Genomic DNA, 18,240 nt, shown 5'->3' with positions numbered 1-18,240 from the left:
TGAATATGTATTTGTCTGCAGACCCCATCTGAAAATGTTATGCCCCCCTACAACATAAATATTCCACATTTTTTCAGGTGTTTTTTGAAAACAGCAGATCTACAAGCTCACAACGCATCATATCGCGACGCATTGTGAGCTTGTAGATTTTTCAAAATAGCCAATGTGTTTAAAGGGCTCGCTTAGCTCTTTTGGGTTTTCATAGACCTGCTTGCTTATTTCTCTCACAAAACCTGGTAACCCTGCATATGGCTTCCTGTCTGCTCCCAACAAAATGCAGAAATGTCAGAAACGTATGAATGTTTCAGCTAACGTTGGTCAACGTCAGTTTAATAAGGCTTTTAGAAAAGACGCGTTCAGTGCGACGAAAGGTTACTATTGGTAGCTGAGAGACGTCTAAAAGCACTTATTAAGACATGAAATGGACCCGAGTTAGCAGCAAGCTGACTGTGGTTTCCTAGCTAGCAGGCAAGCTAGTAGTTAGCTGCGTTAGCATAGTTGAATCCAATGAACAACCCTGATGTAAATATTAAGTAATTATTAGCAACCCTGTCGGCATTAGATACACCGTCATAAGCCTGTTTTTTGCGTCGTGACGACGGGGGCTGTTTTGTGAGAGCTGCCAGTCCTGGCAAACATCAGTAATGGAGGAAGTTGATAAGATTTTGATTCACTCCCTCAGACAGACCGGCACGTAAGTATATCCTAAACAGTTTGTCATGTCGTGAGCTTTTCTAGGCATGCAGGGTAGGTTGTCAAGTTTAAAGACTCTTTTCTGGGATAGCAAGGTGAATTGACAGCCTGACAGCCAGCACATCAGATTCCCTTGACATGAATGACTGTCATTTATAGCAGGGTTAGGGGTCTTCGACGTTTTTCAGGCCAAGCAAGGACCCCTCAGATTAAACTTTTTCATAGATTTCTTCACCCGGACCCCCAGTTTTTCATGTAATGATCTTTTCTAGGCAGGGTAGGTTGACAGGTTTAAAGACTCTTTCGGGGAGACTGATCTTTTCTGGGATAGTAATGTGAATTGACAGCCAGCACATCAGATGACCCTTGAGTCCTTTTAGAGTGAGACACTTGATTGTCACAAGACTTTAAATCTGGCGTACCTATTTCGGGCATGTCATTGGAGAATGGAGATTATTATATTTATGTTTTATTTTGTACAATTCAAGAATAGCAAAGATTTCAGATCTACAACACATTTTGATGCTGTTTTTGAAAATGGTTCAGAAACTTTGCATCACCCAGCTCATGTTTACATCTGCTGCAGGGAGGTGAATGATGACATTCAAAGTGTCAAGCACTTCACCAGTGAGCTGATTGTGGAGGCAGTGGTGAGATGTGTGCGAGTCATCGACCCAGCCCTGGGCAGTGGGATATCCCCGTCCTTGCCCCCCGGCATGTCTGCCCGCTTCCGAGTCGGCATGAGCCTGGCACAGGCCTGTCAGGTAAGAGAGATGAAATGTCTTATAAAAAAGGTGTGTGTATATAAGTGTGTCTGTCTGTCTGTCTGTCTGTATGTATGTATATATACAGTAACCCCCCCCCCCCCCCCCCCCACACACACACACACAGTTTTTCAGTCACGTGATGTCTAATTGCTGTCTGATTGCCGTATTAAACCATTTAGACATGGTGCGATACTAAAATCGCCTTCTAAATCCTGACCTAAGTTTTTTTTAAATTAAATAACATATTTTTTTTATGTTGCCATATACTGTACATAGCAGCAACAACAACTCCAAAAGGGCTTCCTGTCTTGAAACGTATAGTTACAAATAGGGGTTCCCGCCTTAAATGGGTTAATAACAGGCACCTTCTCCGTATATGCACATGTAGCAAATGTCCCAACAGCGACATTCTATTCAAGCTTCACACTCTCTTCATGACTTTCGCTTTTAGTTCCTTGTAGTAAAATAAAATCAGCAAATCTCTTAAACTGACATCGTTCTTGTGACGCTGTTTATATAGGTTAATTATTGATATCTTTCTAAATGCTGTTTCCAATTGCCGGCAAGGCAGCGCAAAAGGACAGTGGCTGTTTTTAAATAGGTTTATCTCAGAATAGACATAAGCTTAGTAGTTACAGTACCTTTATAAATCATCAATGTTGGTTTAACTAAGCGATTCACTTAAAGGAACACTTTCCTCATTTTCAACCATATCTTGGTCCTCCCAATGCTCAATATAAATTGCCACAAATTCCATTTCCGTCTACTCACTGCGTCTCATTGGTGGGCTATGGATAGTCAAAATCCTGCCTACCAATGACATCATTGATGGGGATTCAGTGTTTCCCATTAAAGGGATATTTCACTTTCAAAAATATTTCGCGTAATTTTATCGTCTACTGGCTTTTGTGAGCCCCCCAGACAGTTTTTTACTCTTTCACTGCCAGACTTATTTCTGGCTGCGTGCACCCACTGCCGGCGATTTTTTATTTTATTACCTTTTGAAGTAGTCACAGAATATTTATCTCCAGTATGTCCGATCCCCTGATGGTTGCTAATCACAGAGTGTTTCACTGTGCTTCCTAGAAAAGAAAAAAAATGTCATTGCGACCTCCCGTTCACTTTTATATGTCTTTGAAAATAACATGTCTCGGACAAAAATATATAGTAAAAAAAAAAAGTACTCAGGAGCCGAGATACAGGATTTTTAAGTAATAAGTTAACCAGGAAGTGAATGGAGCAGTACATCTTCGGATCGTGTTATCTCAGTTTTTTTTTTCTTTTTTCAAAAAGTTGTTTTTTATTTATTTAGTTATTTTTTAACTGCTTGATTCAGTATTTAGATATTTGATATTTATTTGATCAGACACGCCCCCTTCCTATACAAACCCATTATAACTTCAAACTCCATTTTAAACATATTAGATTTATCGAAAACACCCGTCCTTGGTTCTGGTGACCCATACTGCCCTCCTATACATGAGGGTGCTGTGTTTTTTGATTACTTTTTTCATTTATTTAACTTAATCTTTTTGATCCAAAAATATATGAAATGGAAAAAAGTATTGAGAAAAAAAAAACGGTCTCCTCACGTATTAGAAAGACACTATCAGTCACCAGAACCAACTACAGGGTGTTTTCGATGAATCTATCATGGTTAAAATGAAGTTTGAAGTTACAATGGGTTTGTACAGGAAGGCGGCGTGTCTGATAAAATGAATATCAAATATCTAAATACTGAATCAAGCAACTTAAAAACTGTCTGGGGTGCTCCCAAAAGCCTGAGTAGACAATATGACCCAAAATGAGTTTGAAAGTGAAATATCCCTTTAATTAACTAGGCTGTTGCCCCCCACTCGCCTTTGGAGTCTAAAGTAATTGCCATAAAATTACCCCATTCTCAGCATAATTACGTTTTCTCCCAATTCATTCATCATTGTGCCAATCTTTGTCCTTTTTTCGAACTCTCAAAACTAGTCACTTGACTTGAGTTGCTTTGTAGAAGGCTGCTATGAAGGTTCAAGGTACAATGTGTTTATTGGGATTTGCCTTAGTGAGCTCACAAAGACAGTAGTAGTAAAACCATTCACTCATACAACATAACATATTAAACAAAATATAAAATTGGAGGAATAGCCAACACATACGATAATTCATAAATGAATAATATAAATAAAAACCAACACACAGGAACACCAAAGCCATATAAAACACGAGCTCTGGGGTTGAAGTGGCAGCAATGTCGTAGATAAAGTGCTTACATGTCTTAAAAAGTGTCTGGCCTACTGTATGTATGTACAGTACTATTCCAGAACTTGGAATTTTTGTTCTTAGGGACTGTGTCCAGTGTCCACCGTGGACGCACTGTCCGTTTTGAATTGTTTTCAATGGGAGATGTGTTTTAAGCTATGCTGGAAACACCAGCAGTGTGATGAGGTGCTGAGTGTCTATCCTGTGCTGCACATTGACATCTGGTGTTTTTATCTGGGTGCCCAGAGTTGAAATATTTTCACTCTGGGCATTTGGAAGCGTTTTAGGAGAGCTGAGAGCTCCTTCACCGCCTTGGGTTTTCAACTGGGAAAACGCTTTGGACACACAGCCTTAATACTTCTTAGGCTTTTGTGGGATGGAAATTAAAAAGGTTGTCGGGTGAGAGGGGTCCTTTGAAGGCCCTTTGTCTGTAATCTAGCTTTAAAGTTCCTTGCTAGGGGTGGGATATCACATCATCCAATAATTCTGGATCCACCACTTTGTCCTCCTGGTTTCCTGTCCTCAACTGACACATTTCCAAACCACAATGTTTGTGCTGAGGATTACCCCACTGTTTGCTCCACAACACTACCCCATACCACCCCTAGTCATGTGAAAAGTAGTGGTTGTGTCAACTTTTGTGTGTCCCCACATTTCAAGATAGAGGAGATTGTCACTCCCAGGATTTGTAGCTGTCCAATTCAGTCAGGAACACTCACGTCAAAGTAGATTTAACCATTTATTGCCACAAATGGAATACAGTTAAGCTTGGCGTTAAAGGCTCCGCTCTTGGAGATATTCCCTGAATTCTATCGAAGCAGCATGCTAAGCAAAATCAGGGAATGCTAAGCAAAACCCCCATAGGGATACAATATCAAACAATAAGCAATACATTGACACATTAGTTTGAATTGGCAGATATAAATGATAGTCACAAGTATTTGAGCCTATGCCAGACTCTAAAAAGGTGGAGGCTGGGGTGGAGGAGGTAGCTAGCAGAAATGAATCAGTCAGCAAGACCAGGAGAGACCTAGTGAATACGAAGCCGTTATGTGTAAAGGAACCTCTTTGCTAATGCGTGAGCTGTGATTGGAGTATGAATGTGTGATGTAATGACCAGCAGCACTGTGAATGGGGAATAGAAAGCTGATGTTCACATCAGCTGACTGACAGCTGATTACAGCTGAGGCGTGCAAGACTTCCGTGTCCTGCATGAACTGACGCTATGCTTCATTTGTTGAATTTCACTGTTGTTGATGACCAAGGGCAGGTGGTCCCCAGTGCACAGCTCCTGTGAATGTCCTAACTTTGTGCCCCCTTATTAAGAACGATGCAGTAGCAGGCTCTGATTCACTAACTGATCAAGGCTGTGGGTCTGATTTACTGTGATTTAGCATCAAACTTGGAGTAAATTGTGTTCAACTCAAGCCATATTGGGATCAGTATCTAGTATCTGATTTGTTTTATAATTGGTTATTAATTGAATGCCACATCATAGCTCTCTGTTGTCCTTACAGTTAAGGTTGTTTCCTAGCTTATCTTTATTATACTCCTTTAATACAGTCTAGTCGTAGCAAGACAACAACCACCCAGTATATCCATCGCTTGGTGGAACATTGTCTGACGATGCTTGGGAATGATAAAAAAAGTATTGTGGTTTACATAGAATCAGATGCCTCTTCCCCGCTGCTTCAGCAACTCCTTTGGGCAATCAGCCTGGTGTAGGGTGATGACATGTTCTCAGGGTGAAGCCCACTTGCTGCAAAATACCGTAAATAAATGTGGTTACATTTGCACACTCTTCGAGCGACAAATGGATACATTAACACAGGATTTCACTTCATTTTGTACAGAATATATTGTTACAAATCCTAAATTCGAAATAACTAAAAGAGTATTTTAAGATTCAGACCAGAGCATTCAGCAGGTGCCACTTATATTGCATACATACCGGTACATATATGATGACTCTGAGCAACAGCAGCTTCTATCTTCTTCTGTCTTCTTTGTCCTATGTTGCAAATCATATTAGGCTATCCTTTGAGGTTCTGGTAAACCAAGAAATCACATGACAGAAGGCAAAGTTAATAAGTACTACCCACCCAGTGCATCCTTAATCAAGGAATGTCAAGAAGCGTGTAGTCTTTTTATTAACAAGGAACTGCAACTGAATGTGGAATGACGAGAAGGATCTTCATTCATTTAAGACAAAATAAACTAAAGCTTTGACATACAGTAATTGGAGTACTCTGACTTCTGACTCCAAGAGAACCGCTCTAACTCCTAAGCAATGGCTCAGGAGTTTTCTTTTTTTGAGTAGAATGGTTTGTAGTGACAGCTGACAAACCAGAGAGTGATATATACTGCTGTCTGTTGTCATATGTTGGTCACATGAAGCTTCATTTGCAATGACAAGCCTTTTGAACTAGTTTAACCTAAAAAGTTTTTTGCATGAGTCTTGCATGAGTCTTGACAATTTGAGATCTAAATTGATTTGAGGATTTGACACACATTCCACTTTGGTGTTACTGGGTTAAAGGTCAACTGATGTCTTACGATGGGTTAGCCTCTCCTCTCTTAATTGACGGGGCTTTGCAGTCCAGACCAGGAGCGGATCTACGGGTGGGCCTGCCCTGGATGAGCCCAGGCCCACCCAGAGCCCATTCAGGCCCACTCTGATTGACAGCTTTCTCCACCCGTATGAGATCCATTTAGGACCACAATGGAAACAAGTCCCCAGGACTTTTTTGTGTTATCATTTTAGCCTAATTGTTTTACTGTACCTCCGTGCTGTTTACATTTTTGATTAATAAAGTATTCAATAAAAAAAGAGGTTTCCAGCAAGTGCAACAGCTGTAGCTGATTGCGGTCACTCTAGACATTTCTTGCGATGCCAGATACCACCAGATATGTCCCAGAAGCGGCAAGCACATGTGCTATTGCTATACACGCCTTTATTCAACAGAAAGCAGCCAAATAGTGAAACAAGGTCATATTGACATCATCCACTGGTCATTATAATATCAAAGCTTAAGAAAACTCGCCCCCAACCAGAACCAGGTCATGTATGGGTTCGAATTTCTTTAGTAAAGGCATTTGGAACAGCTCTTAGCAGTCTGATGCTCCTTGAATTTTAATGCTATATCGTTTGATGTTTCATAGGACCTTGGCTACAAAGGAGAGATAGGCTACCAGACCTTTCTGTACAGCAACGAGCCAGAGATCCGCTCCCTTTTGATGTTCCTGGTGGAGAAGCTGCCCAGAGCGAGTGCCGAGTCCTCGGACCAACCAGCAGGTACTCCAGCCTGTCTGTTAACTCACTGGTTCTCAACGTCGGCTCCGGGAACCACCAGAGGTCCAAATGAACCCTTACTTATCTGTAACTCTTAAGAGTGTATGGAACCAAATGAAGCCATTGGGTCCATTTGGTTCCATACACTCTTAGAGTTAAATGAACCCTGAGGATTTTACAGTGTAGATTGGGGTCCCAAAGATCAATGGGGGGGCTGTGGCCTAATGCATATCAAACTGGGGGTCATTAAAGGTAAAAGGTTGAGAAGCACTGTTATCTTATCCATTCATTCGTCATTCATCTGTTCATTCAACAGTTTTTCCCATGGCGCAGCCAAGGGCATCAGACAGTAAATTCAGGTCAATCAAGTATGCAAAAACCTGGTGGTGCCGTTTGAGTTTGCTTGTGCGGTAGTAAAGTCTACACGCTGAGCAGAGCGTAGATCTCTGCCAGGAGGCATATTCTAATAATACGGCCTGACAACATAACGTCAAACACAAATGCCAACTAGCTAGGGCTGCACGATAGGCCATAATAATACAGATTATTTTGATCAATATTGAGATCTCGATTATTCATCACTTTACCAAATGCATAATTGCTTTCCTGCTAATTTACAAATCTTTGCATAACAAAATACAATTATTCAAATGTTATCTTTTCCTCTTCTATCTCCTAAGCCAGTGGTTCTCAAAGTGCAGCCTCGGGACCCCCAGGGGTCCTTGAAGGGATTCCGGGGTGTCCCCAGCTAATTTAGTTACTATACAGTAGCTTCACAATCACTTAAAAATAGCTGATCCAGAAACTCACAACACATCGCTTTGTTGTGAGATTGTAGATATGCTAATTTGAATGCTTAATTTTTTTTTGTTGACACAAATATTCTCTTCTAGAGTTTCTAACACACTGTTTTCAGATGGGGGTTGGTGGCCAAATACATATCAACTTGGGGGTCCTTGACATGGAAAGGTTCGAGAACCACGGTCATAAACTATGAATAAAACTCTTGACACTGTGTTTATTGGACACATATCCTTGGCCAAATTGAATGCGATTGCACAGTGATTTCAGCGTGTCTTTGTGAGCCAGATTAAGGCGACACACTGTACAGGCTCACTGTTATGGATGTTGGACGATTGACATTATTAGCAACATTTGTAACCCTCATATATTCATCATACTGCGGCTTGTGATGTATTCGGTACTCACAATTCGGTAAATCATTTGATCTTGGTTAACGTCACTTGTACAATATCTGAAATATTTCCAAAACAACGGATGTTGATCCCTTTCGAGGGACAAGTTCTTTGCTTTCTGCTCCTCTAGACATTTTTATTTTTGTTTTGACCCGTCTCGTCTGTTATCCGTGTTATCACTGCCTTCTGTTGTAAACAGGAAACTTGAGGCTGCGCGTGCTGGTGCAGAGAAAACCTGCGCTTGGACCATGGCAAGGCAGTATGGAAAGCCAAAAGGGTCATGCAGGGAGCATGCATTTTAAATGACACTTACACACTTAGCCAGGTGGAGCTTGGGATTGAACTGGGAACCTTCCAGTGCCCAGGCAGCTGCTATACCACCTGAGCCACTGCCTCCCCATGTTCAAAGTGAACTGCTGCAAAAGTGTGTCAGTGTGCTACTCAAAAAGAATTATCACGGTTGGTGGCAGGTCTGCAGGCAGGTTGAGTCGTAGAATTCCTAGGTCCCTATTTCTATTAAGACACAGGGCAAATCAATCACGGATGGATTGAGCACTACATTTAGGTACGATATCCTTGTTTCATCCTCAATTTTAATACAAACAAACTGGTGAACGGTAGCTCGATAAAAATAAGTCAAAGGAGACTCCATTTTCAGCCAAAGGGGACACCATAATGCTGAAAAATGACCATTGACCAGAGAAGACAAATGTGTCCTCATGTGTGACTGCTGCATTACTTCTTATGACCAACCCAAACCTGTTACATGTTTTTAGAAAAGCATCTAATGTCCACTTCATCATATCTTTTCTACTGCTGTCCTCCTCCAGGTAAATCAGTGGTCCTCCAGCGAGCCATCGCAGCTCAGATCAAAGCCCAGCTAGCACTGCCCTGGCTTCCACCCAACTGCAGACTGCCCCTCCTCTGTAAAACACAGGTATTACATCCCTCAGTAGAAAAAAATAACCTGATAAATGTGACGTCCAGTGTTTACGTCATCTGCCTCTAAGCCTGGTTTATATCCGTGTCTCCACACATGCCCAGTGTGTATGGAGTATGGACACCTCTCACATAGGCTCATTTATGATAGTCTGGAGAGACCAAGGGTGTCATGTAATTTCACCCTCTTTACACTAGATGGTAGCATAAACGTCCTTTTCATTGTATCAAGACAAATTAAACAATATACTAGCTTCTAGTTTGAGGGTGGTGCACTAAAGACTCCAGAGTATTGGAAAATGTGAATGTGGCATTCCTGATGTGGGTGTGTCTACAATATTCAGCTAAGAATGAAAACAGAAAAAGAGGAGGGCTACAGTGTTTTTACTAGTGATGATAAAAAAAACATTTGTTGGAAGGTGCTCTTTGGTTCAAAAGGCAGTGCCTTGGATATATTTATTTTTGTATTCTGCTGACAATGCAATGTGCAATTGTGTGACTAATGACAACCATAATTAACACATTCAGTCCCAGGGGCTTTCTAATGCTGGCAGGTAGCTTCTGCCAGCATTTGTAAGCATTCTGACAAATCTTTCAAGAACCACAGAGTATTTATCTCCAGTATGATCGATCCTCTAATGGTTGCTAATCACGGAGGAAATCACTGTGCTTCCGTGAAAAAAAAAAGTAATAAGTTAACCAGGAAGTGAATGGAGCAATACATCTTCGGATCACGTTATTTACTCTTTTAATTTTTTTTTTAATGACGCACATATCCGTCAATGGCGGTGAACGGGTGGATTTTAAATGACGGTCGGAGATGTCCGTCAATGGCAGTGAATGTGTTAACTGGTAAACAAATATTACGTCCATCTTCCCCTTCATTTGGAGAACCATGTAGACTGCATAGGGTGCACAGGTCAATAATAAAATGGCAAAATGCAATGAATGACGTGTTTTTTTTATGTCATTAGGCCCAAGTATTAGCCTGTTAGCGGCAGCTGTATCAATTTCACTGCTGTGTGGCAAAAACTATTAATTGTGCTGCTGGTGATTATTAACTTACCGCCCTCAAACTAGATGTGTCAGTTCTCCACAGAAGTAGTTATAGATGGTGGCTTTTCCGCCTCTGGAGTGGAAATTACCGTGGTGCATGACTACTGAGAAGAATGATCATATTTTTTCCCCTGTAGAACTCAGGGCCATCTTACAGCTTCCATGCTCAACCCCTAAGTTTACCATACAGCACTGAAGATCCAGGGAAGACGCACTTAAAAGGTTTGCCTCCTACTGCACAGATGTTTGTTTAGAACTTATGTGACTGAGTTTAAATCTGTCTGGGGTGTTTATGTGATGTCGTGGAGGATCCCCTTCATTTTGAATAAGGACAATGAATGAGTTGATTTAGATTAACAGTAGTAACACTAACAGTAATAAATAAACTGCCCCAGCCCGAGCAGGGTTCTCATGTAATGATTCAGGTGATAAAATACTTTAAAAAAAGAAAGCACACACTGTTTAGCGTAATTGTGGAAAATACATCAGTCAAAGGAAATTAAATGTCATCCGTGCATGCTTTTCTGTGTCTTGATTGCAGAGGTAAAGGATTACCATAGGAACCTACTTCCTCCTGTTACCGCTCAGCCTTCTCATCATGCCTCTGTGGCAGCCTCCCTGCTAGAGCAGCATGCAGTTGAGCTGAGTGCCTCTCAGGAGTGGGAGAGCGAGTGGAACAGTCAGGGCCTCCTCTCTCGCCTCACGCCGGAGGTACACTCGCATACCTAATTACATACATACAGTATATTATGTTATTTTATGGTAAATGGTCATTTGCAAGTGCCCTTTTTGCCATGGAATGTAAACTAATAGATTCAATGTTTGTTTGCAGAGCTGTGGCAACTTGATTAATTTCAAGTATACAGCCAACAAGTGCAATTATATAATCTTTATTTCAGACCCATGGGTCCTTATAAAAGAAAATGGCACAGAATCTAAAAAAAACACCTAGTGTGAAGTGAGCGGTGCTATTTAAAAACAACAGTGGTGATCACAGTGATGGAAGATCACTTAAAAAAAAGTTTTTTTTTTTAAGTGAGTGGTGATATTTATGAGTTATTAATTTCGTCATGCGTCTCGCTAGCCAATCGCAGTACTGAGCAAAGGGTCTGAATACCAATCAGCCAATCACAGTACAGCGAAAGACACATTTTCACGACGGAAAGAAAAACCTTCGCTACGGATGGGTCCCAAACCCACTTATAGGAGCGGCTACACCGCTCAAAAACAGATCACTCCAGATACCCACTCATACTTGGGAGATGCCTCTTCTCGATTTTTTTATTTCAGAAATAGAGAAAATTGTAGCCGTTTTTTTTTTCTTCTCAAAAGCAAACCTTGAACCTATGTATTGATTATATAGTGTCACTAATCTGCTGCATTTTGTCCGACAGGAATACCGATCCAGGAAACGCGCCCGTCTGCACAAGCGTATCCAGGAGCAGCTGCGCACTGCGGCCCAGCCTCAGCCTGACGGCGCCCCACGCTCCAGCTCCGACCTATCAGAGCTGCTACAGTCTTTTAGAGGCTCCGCCCCTAGTGATGGCATTCTGGGCAAGGGAACCCACTTCACACACACTCAGAAGTTTAACTTCACTCAGGTGAATAGTCCTACTCTCATATACACACTTATCTGCAGAATGCAAAACCTGAAACAGTAGTTTTTTTTTATCATGCTGACTGGTTGTGATTTTTGTGTGAGAACAAGTTAATAAACAGTTAAACATCTACCGTTTAGATATTTTTCCTCATCAAGATAGAATGGTAAATGGTACATTTATATACTGTAGTGCCTTTATGCATGGCGCTTTTTACAGTGTGTTTTACATTCACACACATTCACACACTGAGCGCAGAGGCAAGGCACAACCTGCTCATCGGGAGAGGTTGGGACTTAAGTCTGGTTTTCTGTTTTCTCCAACATCGATGAAGGAAGTCTAAAGGAATTTAGACTTCCCCAGATGTACTGTATCTGATCGTCTGGCTATGTGAGACTAGGAGTTAAGGGTCTTGCTCAAGGATACTTTGACACAAACCCCGGAGGAGTTTGGGATCGAACCGGGAACCTCCTGAGCAGTGGTGTAATGGTGATTTCTTTTTCGGCGGTACGGTACTTTAGGGGGGGCACGTTCTAGTGTGCGCGCACCATACCGTGTCGTCCTGCGTGTGCTCGTGAAAAAATACTGGCCACACGCCGTGGTGTCTCGTGCAGGGACCAAAACACCACTGCTCCTGAGCCAGTGCCACCACTGGACCATAGTTGTTTAGCCAGTTGGCACTTACAACCTGATGCGTTGTGTGAGGTTGTAGATCGGCTATTGATTGTGGATTTCGTATTTATTTTGATATACCTAAAATAGGGACGCCAGGGTGAAAGTTGTTAAAGTAGCCAACCGATGAAGGAAGACGTTTAAAATGCTGTGTGTGTTTGTGTGTCCTCTGCAGGAGCCTGAGAAGGCAGTCCAACAGATGGCTGCAGCAGCCAGTTCTCTGTCCAGCGGGCACCAGTCAGAGGAAGACGTCCAGGAGCGCCAGCAGGAGGAGCTGACGTCACTGCAGGATCAGCTCCAGCAGCTATCGCTCCACATCAGCCAGCTAGCTGGAGACATGAAGCAGATGACCGTCACCATCACACAGGTGACACACTCACCACTGTCTACACAGCTGTCACTTGGGTGATCAGTTAGTACACTGTTTCTCAACGTCTGGTCCGGGGCCAACAGGGGTCAAAATGGACCCTTGAGGGTCTCTAACCCTAGGGTACAAAGAATCTCAGTGTTAATTTAACTCTGAGAGTGTGCAAATGGAACCAAATGGACCTATTTGGTTCCATTTTTACACTATCAGAGTTTCAGACCTATAAGGGTACTTTTGGTCCCCGGACCTGACATTGAGAACTAGTGGGTCAGCAGAATATATGGCTCTGGGCTGGCAGTGAGCCATAAACATGTTGTAGTCAATATATTTTGTTGTTGAATCTATACTTTGCGTCCAGTGTTGTACAGTATGTCATGGGGCCCAGAAATCCAAGTGGCTTCCTTTTTATATGTGCCCCAAGCTTTAAGGACATGCCGGCCTTAATTTGTTTTGTTTTTCCTACTGATAAATGTATGACACTTCAAATGGACAAGTACCTTTCTATGTCTCATAGTTAACCTATGAAACGCCTGCATATTTGTTTGATCTCCTTTATTAATTATTTAACAGCTAGTGCAGCAACGTTTGTATTTATAGAGGCTAGAACGTTATCAGTAAAGTGAACAAACCTTAAATATTTTACCTATAACATGTGAATATGAACAAGTATATATTTTTATTTTAAATATATTAGTTAACCACTCAAATTTAAATATTTTAGATATACTGTAGTATTACTTCTGAGGAAAATACTCTGATATCTTGCCATAACTGGAAAGCAAAATACCTTCGTGAAAAGAGCTAAGTGGATAGAGGCAGTAGTGATTCTACTCTCCATTCAGCTTTGACGTCTGTGTGCAGGTATCTGAGGAGTTGAAGCAGAGAGACCTGGGGAACGAGGAGAAGGAGGAGAGTGTGCGTGTGAAGAAGCAGACTATTGACCTACTGCCAGACGCTGAGAACAACTTGGCAAAGCTTCAGGTAGGAACACTCTAATCTGCAAGGATCAACTTTCTTTGGGAGGTATCCTTGAATTATTATTATAAAATAATGGTGTGTGTGTGTGTGTGTGTGTGTGTGTGTGTGTGTGTGTGTGTGTGTGTGTGTGTGTGTGTGTGTGTGTGTGTGTGTGTGTGTGTGTGTGTGTGTGTGTGTGTGTGTGTGTGTGTGTGTGTGTGTGTGTGTGTGTGTGTCCACTACCAGGGCCTTGTAGAGGCAAGTGCTAAGCGAGTGGTGAACTTGGCATCGCAGTGGGAGAAACACCGTGCTCCACTTATAGATGAGCATCGCAGACTCAAGGAACTGTGCAGCAATCGGGATGTAAGTCGTTTCAATCAGTTTATACGTGGTCAAACTGCATTGTTAAAATTACATTTTGTTGACGCATTACAAGTAATCCTTGTTCCTAATTTCTTGAATAGAGATACATAAATATTGTCTTGTTAAACTGTTCATACAGTTCTTTATTGCACAATAGTTTGCATTTTGTTTCGGTTTACTGTGCACTCATGTTAAAGTGAAACGAATTGACAGCACCGCTGAGTCTGTGAGTTCACTTGTGACTTTGAGTACCCAAAATAATTGTGTCCATGACCTTGCTTCTTCCGCCAGATGGAATCGTCCAGAAAGCTGTCTGAAATCAAGGATCTTCACGACAAAATTCGTCAGTCTGCTGAAGAAGCAAAGAAGAAGGAGGCATTGTACAAGCAACTGGTACTTAACTGAATTGAGTCTAATTTCAAAAGAAGGGACTTAAGACACTGGTCAGGTGGTGACACCGTCGTATGGCAGTGTCATTGCCGACAAGAGCAGATCTTCAAACTCACAACACATCTCATCGCGACATGTTGTGAGCTTGTAGATCGGCTCAGGTTCGCAAGAGACAGTCCGACACTACGATGGAGTAGAAATTAAGTGTAAGACTTACCTTGCTGGCCAGGGTGGTGAATCTGACATGTTTGCCAGCACATTTTAAAGTGTTCTTAATCCCCGATATTGTGGTGTGTTTCTTAACAATCAGATCACAGAGATCGAGAATCTTCCTAAAGACGTCTCGCGCTCAGCGTACACACTGAGGATTCTTGAGATTGTTGGCAACATCAAGAAACAAAAGGAGGAAATTACAAAGGTATTTTGACATGTGAATTACAGAAAAGCGTGGTGTTCAGAAATACTTGTAGTCAATGTTCTCTTAACCCATTAAATCCGGGAACGCGTCTCTGTCATTTTAGCTTTCTTTGGCTATTCAAAAATAGCAGATATACAAGCTCATAGCGCAGCACCGAGTGCCACACTATGAGCTTGTAGATCTGCTATTTTTGAAAAATCTTTGAATATATATATTTTTTTAAGCGAAATCTGTAAAATATTTTGTTCCAGGGACCCCCAGAACCAAAGATTTGAGTTACAAATGTTCGCTTTAAAAATATATATTATTATCCTACTATAATTCTAGTAACCGGTGTAGTGGTGTAGTGGTGTCACAACCCGGTTCTCCTCACTGGCTGGACCAAATGCTCTGATTTTGCACAGCCATTGACCATTACCATCTGAACTTAACTGTGAAGCCCGTTTTTCAATTTCATCAAATCTCAGCTTCTTATTAGCGTTTATGTGTCAAACAATGTCGCCTCCCGGGTTGCCAGATCATGTGCGCATATCCCCCCACGGATGCGTCGACCGGGTATGGTCTAGTATATATTAAGTTTGGTATCTGAGACTGCTTTTGCTTTCCTTGCATATAGATCTTGTCAGATACCAAGCAACTGCAGAAGGAGATCAACAACCTGACAGGAAAACTGGACAGGACCTTTGCTGTGACTGATGAGCTGGTCTTCAAGGTAGTAGACCAAGGAATATAAAGACTTATGATGTGCTTTTAGAGTCTCTCTGAATAGTAAGGTTTTTGATTTGTGTTCTTTGATATTTCAAAGAATTTTCCATTAAAGCTTTCAATGGCTCGATGAAAGTATGTCTAACCTCAATTTTTTTATTTTAAGTCTGCTACAGTTGGTCATTGCTTTCATTGTGTCTGCAGTAAACCACATATTAATGTTGCGTTTCATGATTTATAGGATGCCAAGAAAGATGAATCCGTCCGCAAATCATACAAGTATCTGGCAGCCTTGCACGAAGTAAGGTCATGCATGTTGTTACATCGATCATATGGTTAACATAATGGCAAACGTTGCATCTAAAAGTCTGTGTTGCTTATCTATTATTCATCCCCTTATAGAATTGCACTCAGCTGATCCAAACAATTGAGGATACAGGCACGATCATGAGGGAGATCCGAGATCTAGAAGAGCAGGTACACTTTCCTTTCCTCTATCCTGCATTGTTGTTGCAGAAAGATCAGTAGCTCTTGCTTGCTTACTTACTTAAACATACTTATGCAACAAAGTATAAATCAGGCGTTAGTATATTTGTACACCGTTTCTTCACCAGCACCTGAAATTAAATTAATGAAATGGAATGCTTTCCACAGATTGAGACAGAGAATAGTAATAAAACTGTTGCTAACCTGGAGAAGATCCTGGAGGACTACAAGGCCATTCGACAGGAGAACTCTGCACTGGCTGCCAAAATTAGAGAGGGTTGAACACCTTACCTGAGTGAGGTGATGGATGCCAAACAGAGCAATAGCCCTGAGCCGTAGACTGCCTGCCCTGTGTGGATTCAACGGAGCAGACCTCCATCTGCACATTTAAACATTTGCTGTCTACCGCCACCTCCCTCTACTGCCATTGGAGAACTTGGCCGCATATTTAAGAAGAAAAGTTGATTTTTTTTCTACCGAAATTGACTTGACATTTTTAATGAACAACCCCCATGTTGGATGAAGATGACATTTTGATGCATTTACAAATGGCTGGTACCTGCTCATGCGTTTGTCCAGTTACAGGTTAAACAAAAAAAGAACATTGGATAAAAATGTATGCTCTTAGACATTTTTCTATTCAACGGTTTTTAGTAGTTCATATTGATTGTAATCAAATCCTTTTCATCCACAAGACTTGATGATCAACGTGCACATTTTGGACTTGTAATACCGCAATTATTCCTCCTGATTTTCAAAAGTCAGTAGGAAATTAAATCTAATTTCTTGTGGTTCCCTTTTCATCTCGTTTGTGATTGGATCAATTGAATAAATGCCTTTGAATGTAGACCAATTAAGTTCTATTTTGCCCAATCACAGTGTTGTTTGTTTATAATGAGTCATAGGAGTCTGTGAGGTACCTCTCAAAGATGTTACAACATTTGAGATCCTAATTATTACATTGGCACTAAAATACTCTTACATTACCACACTTTAATTAATAATGAATTAATTTATTTTCTGTATGGGACCTACTTTGTCTCTATTACCACAGATACATTGTGTAACTTTGTTGGGAATCATAGCAATTCCATTGTACTCTCCAGTGCACTGCATTAGTCTTAAGCCTGATTTATGCTCCATCGTATTCTTACAACGAAGTATAAATCATGCTTTACAGTTGCTGGTGAAAAGTTTCACTGACCAATACAGTGGTGTCATACAACCACTGATTATACTGGGGCTGAGGAATGTGCCACGTGTTGTGCTGAAATGGAATCTGTATGGACATTATTTGTGTAGTTTATACTCATGCCTTGAAATCAAATGCTGCTTAAAGTCTCTGTCCATGGCTCAGTATTATTTTGTCATTGGAGCCCTGCTTTGACTTCCAACTGTCTTATGTGGTCTAGAATAGATGAACAAATGAATTATGAGAAGAATGATACTGAATCTGCAGATAATGTGCTTTATGTCCATCAACTGACCTTTGTAAAAGCTATTTGTTAATTCCATAAAGGTTGCCATTGCAGAAGAGTTTGTTTTGTTATTACTTGATTAAAATGTATTCACAGAAGCTGTTTTCCTCAGAAACATTTACGTTTCAACCCATACCAAGATCTGTGGGGTTCACTGCCTTTTATTCTATTTGTATTAATCTTTTACATGTTTTTCTTAATTATATATATATATATATTGAAGCATATAAAACGATGCCTGATTCAAAACGTTCGTTTTTCTCTTCAACTGAAGCCAGGCAGGCAAACTTAACTGCAAACTAGCAAAAATAGCCTACGTTGTAGAAATACGTGCCAATTCATTTTATTCGAGCGTATCTTCTCCATCACTGCTGAAAAACAACTTGAAGCAAATGAAATGTTCCTGTATGAACAGCGGATTTGAATTCTCAAAAGGAAAAAAAGCCTCAAAGTAAAACAAACAGCCCGTGTTATGTGTTGGCCCCAAAAGCTGAAAAGCTTGAACGAGAGTAACGAGACTAGAGCAGTGGATGGAGCAGTGGCATCATAGACTGGCATGCATGGGCACAAGCCCAAGACAAGTGCACGCACGTAGCGCACGCTCGAGCCTACA

At 41.2% G+C, this 18,240-nt stretch overlaps 1 protein-coding gene across 1 annotated transcript; it reads left to right on the top strand.

Annotated features, from left to right (window-relative positions):
• The first annotated feature begins 265 nt into the window (after window positions 1–265).
• ccdc22 (CCC complex scaffolding subunit CCDC22) lies at window positions 266–17,669 on the top strand. Its single transcript, XM_084068528.1, has 16 exons — window positions 266–694; window positions 1,280–1,457; window positions 6,873–7,005; window positions 9,029–9,135; window positions 10,331–10,415; window positions 10,735–10,904; window positions 11,588–11,794; window positions 12,639–12,830; window positions 13,692–13,811; window positions 14,034–14,150; window positions 14,442–14,543; window positions 14,851–14,958; window positions 15,575–15,670; window positions 15,905–15,964; window positions 16,066–16,140; window positions 16,318–17,669. Exons 1-16 carry the CDS (start codon window positions 645–647, stop codon window positions 16,429–16,431), a joined length of 1,914 nt encoding a protein of 637 aa, XP_083924654.1. The 5' UTR covers window positions 266–644; the 3' UTR covers window positions 16,432–17,669.
• Window positions 17,670–18,240: the final 571 nt, after the last annotated feature.

The sequence above is a fragment of the Gymnoscopelus microlampas genome (assembly GCF_963454915.1).
Source record: "Gymnoscopelus microlampas genome assembly, chromosome: 10".
NCBI classification, from domain to species: domain Eukaryota; kingdom Metazoa; phylum Chordata; class Actinopteri; order Myctophiformes; family Myctophidae; genus Gymnoscopelus; species Gymnoscopelus microlampas.
Note: the sequence above shows the minus strand (reverse complement) of the source record. Positions and strands in the feature narration are given on the sequence as shown.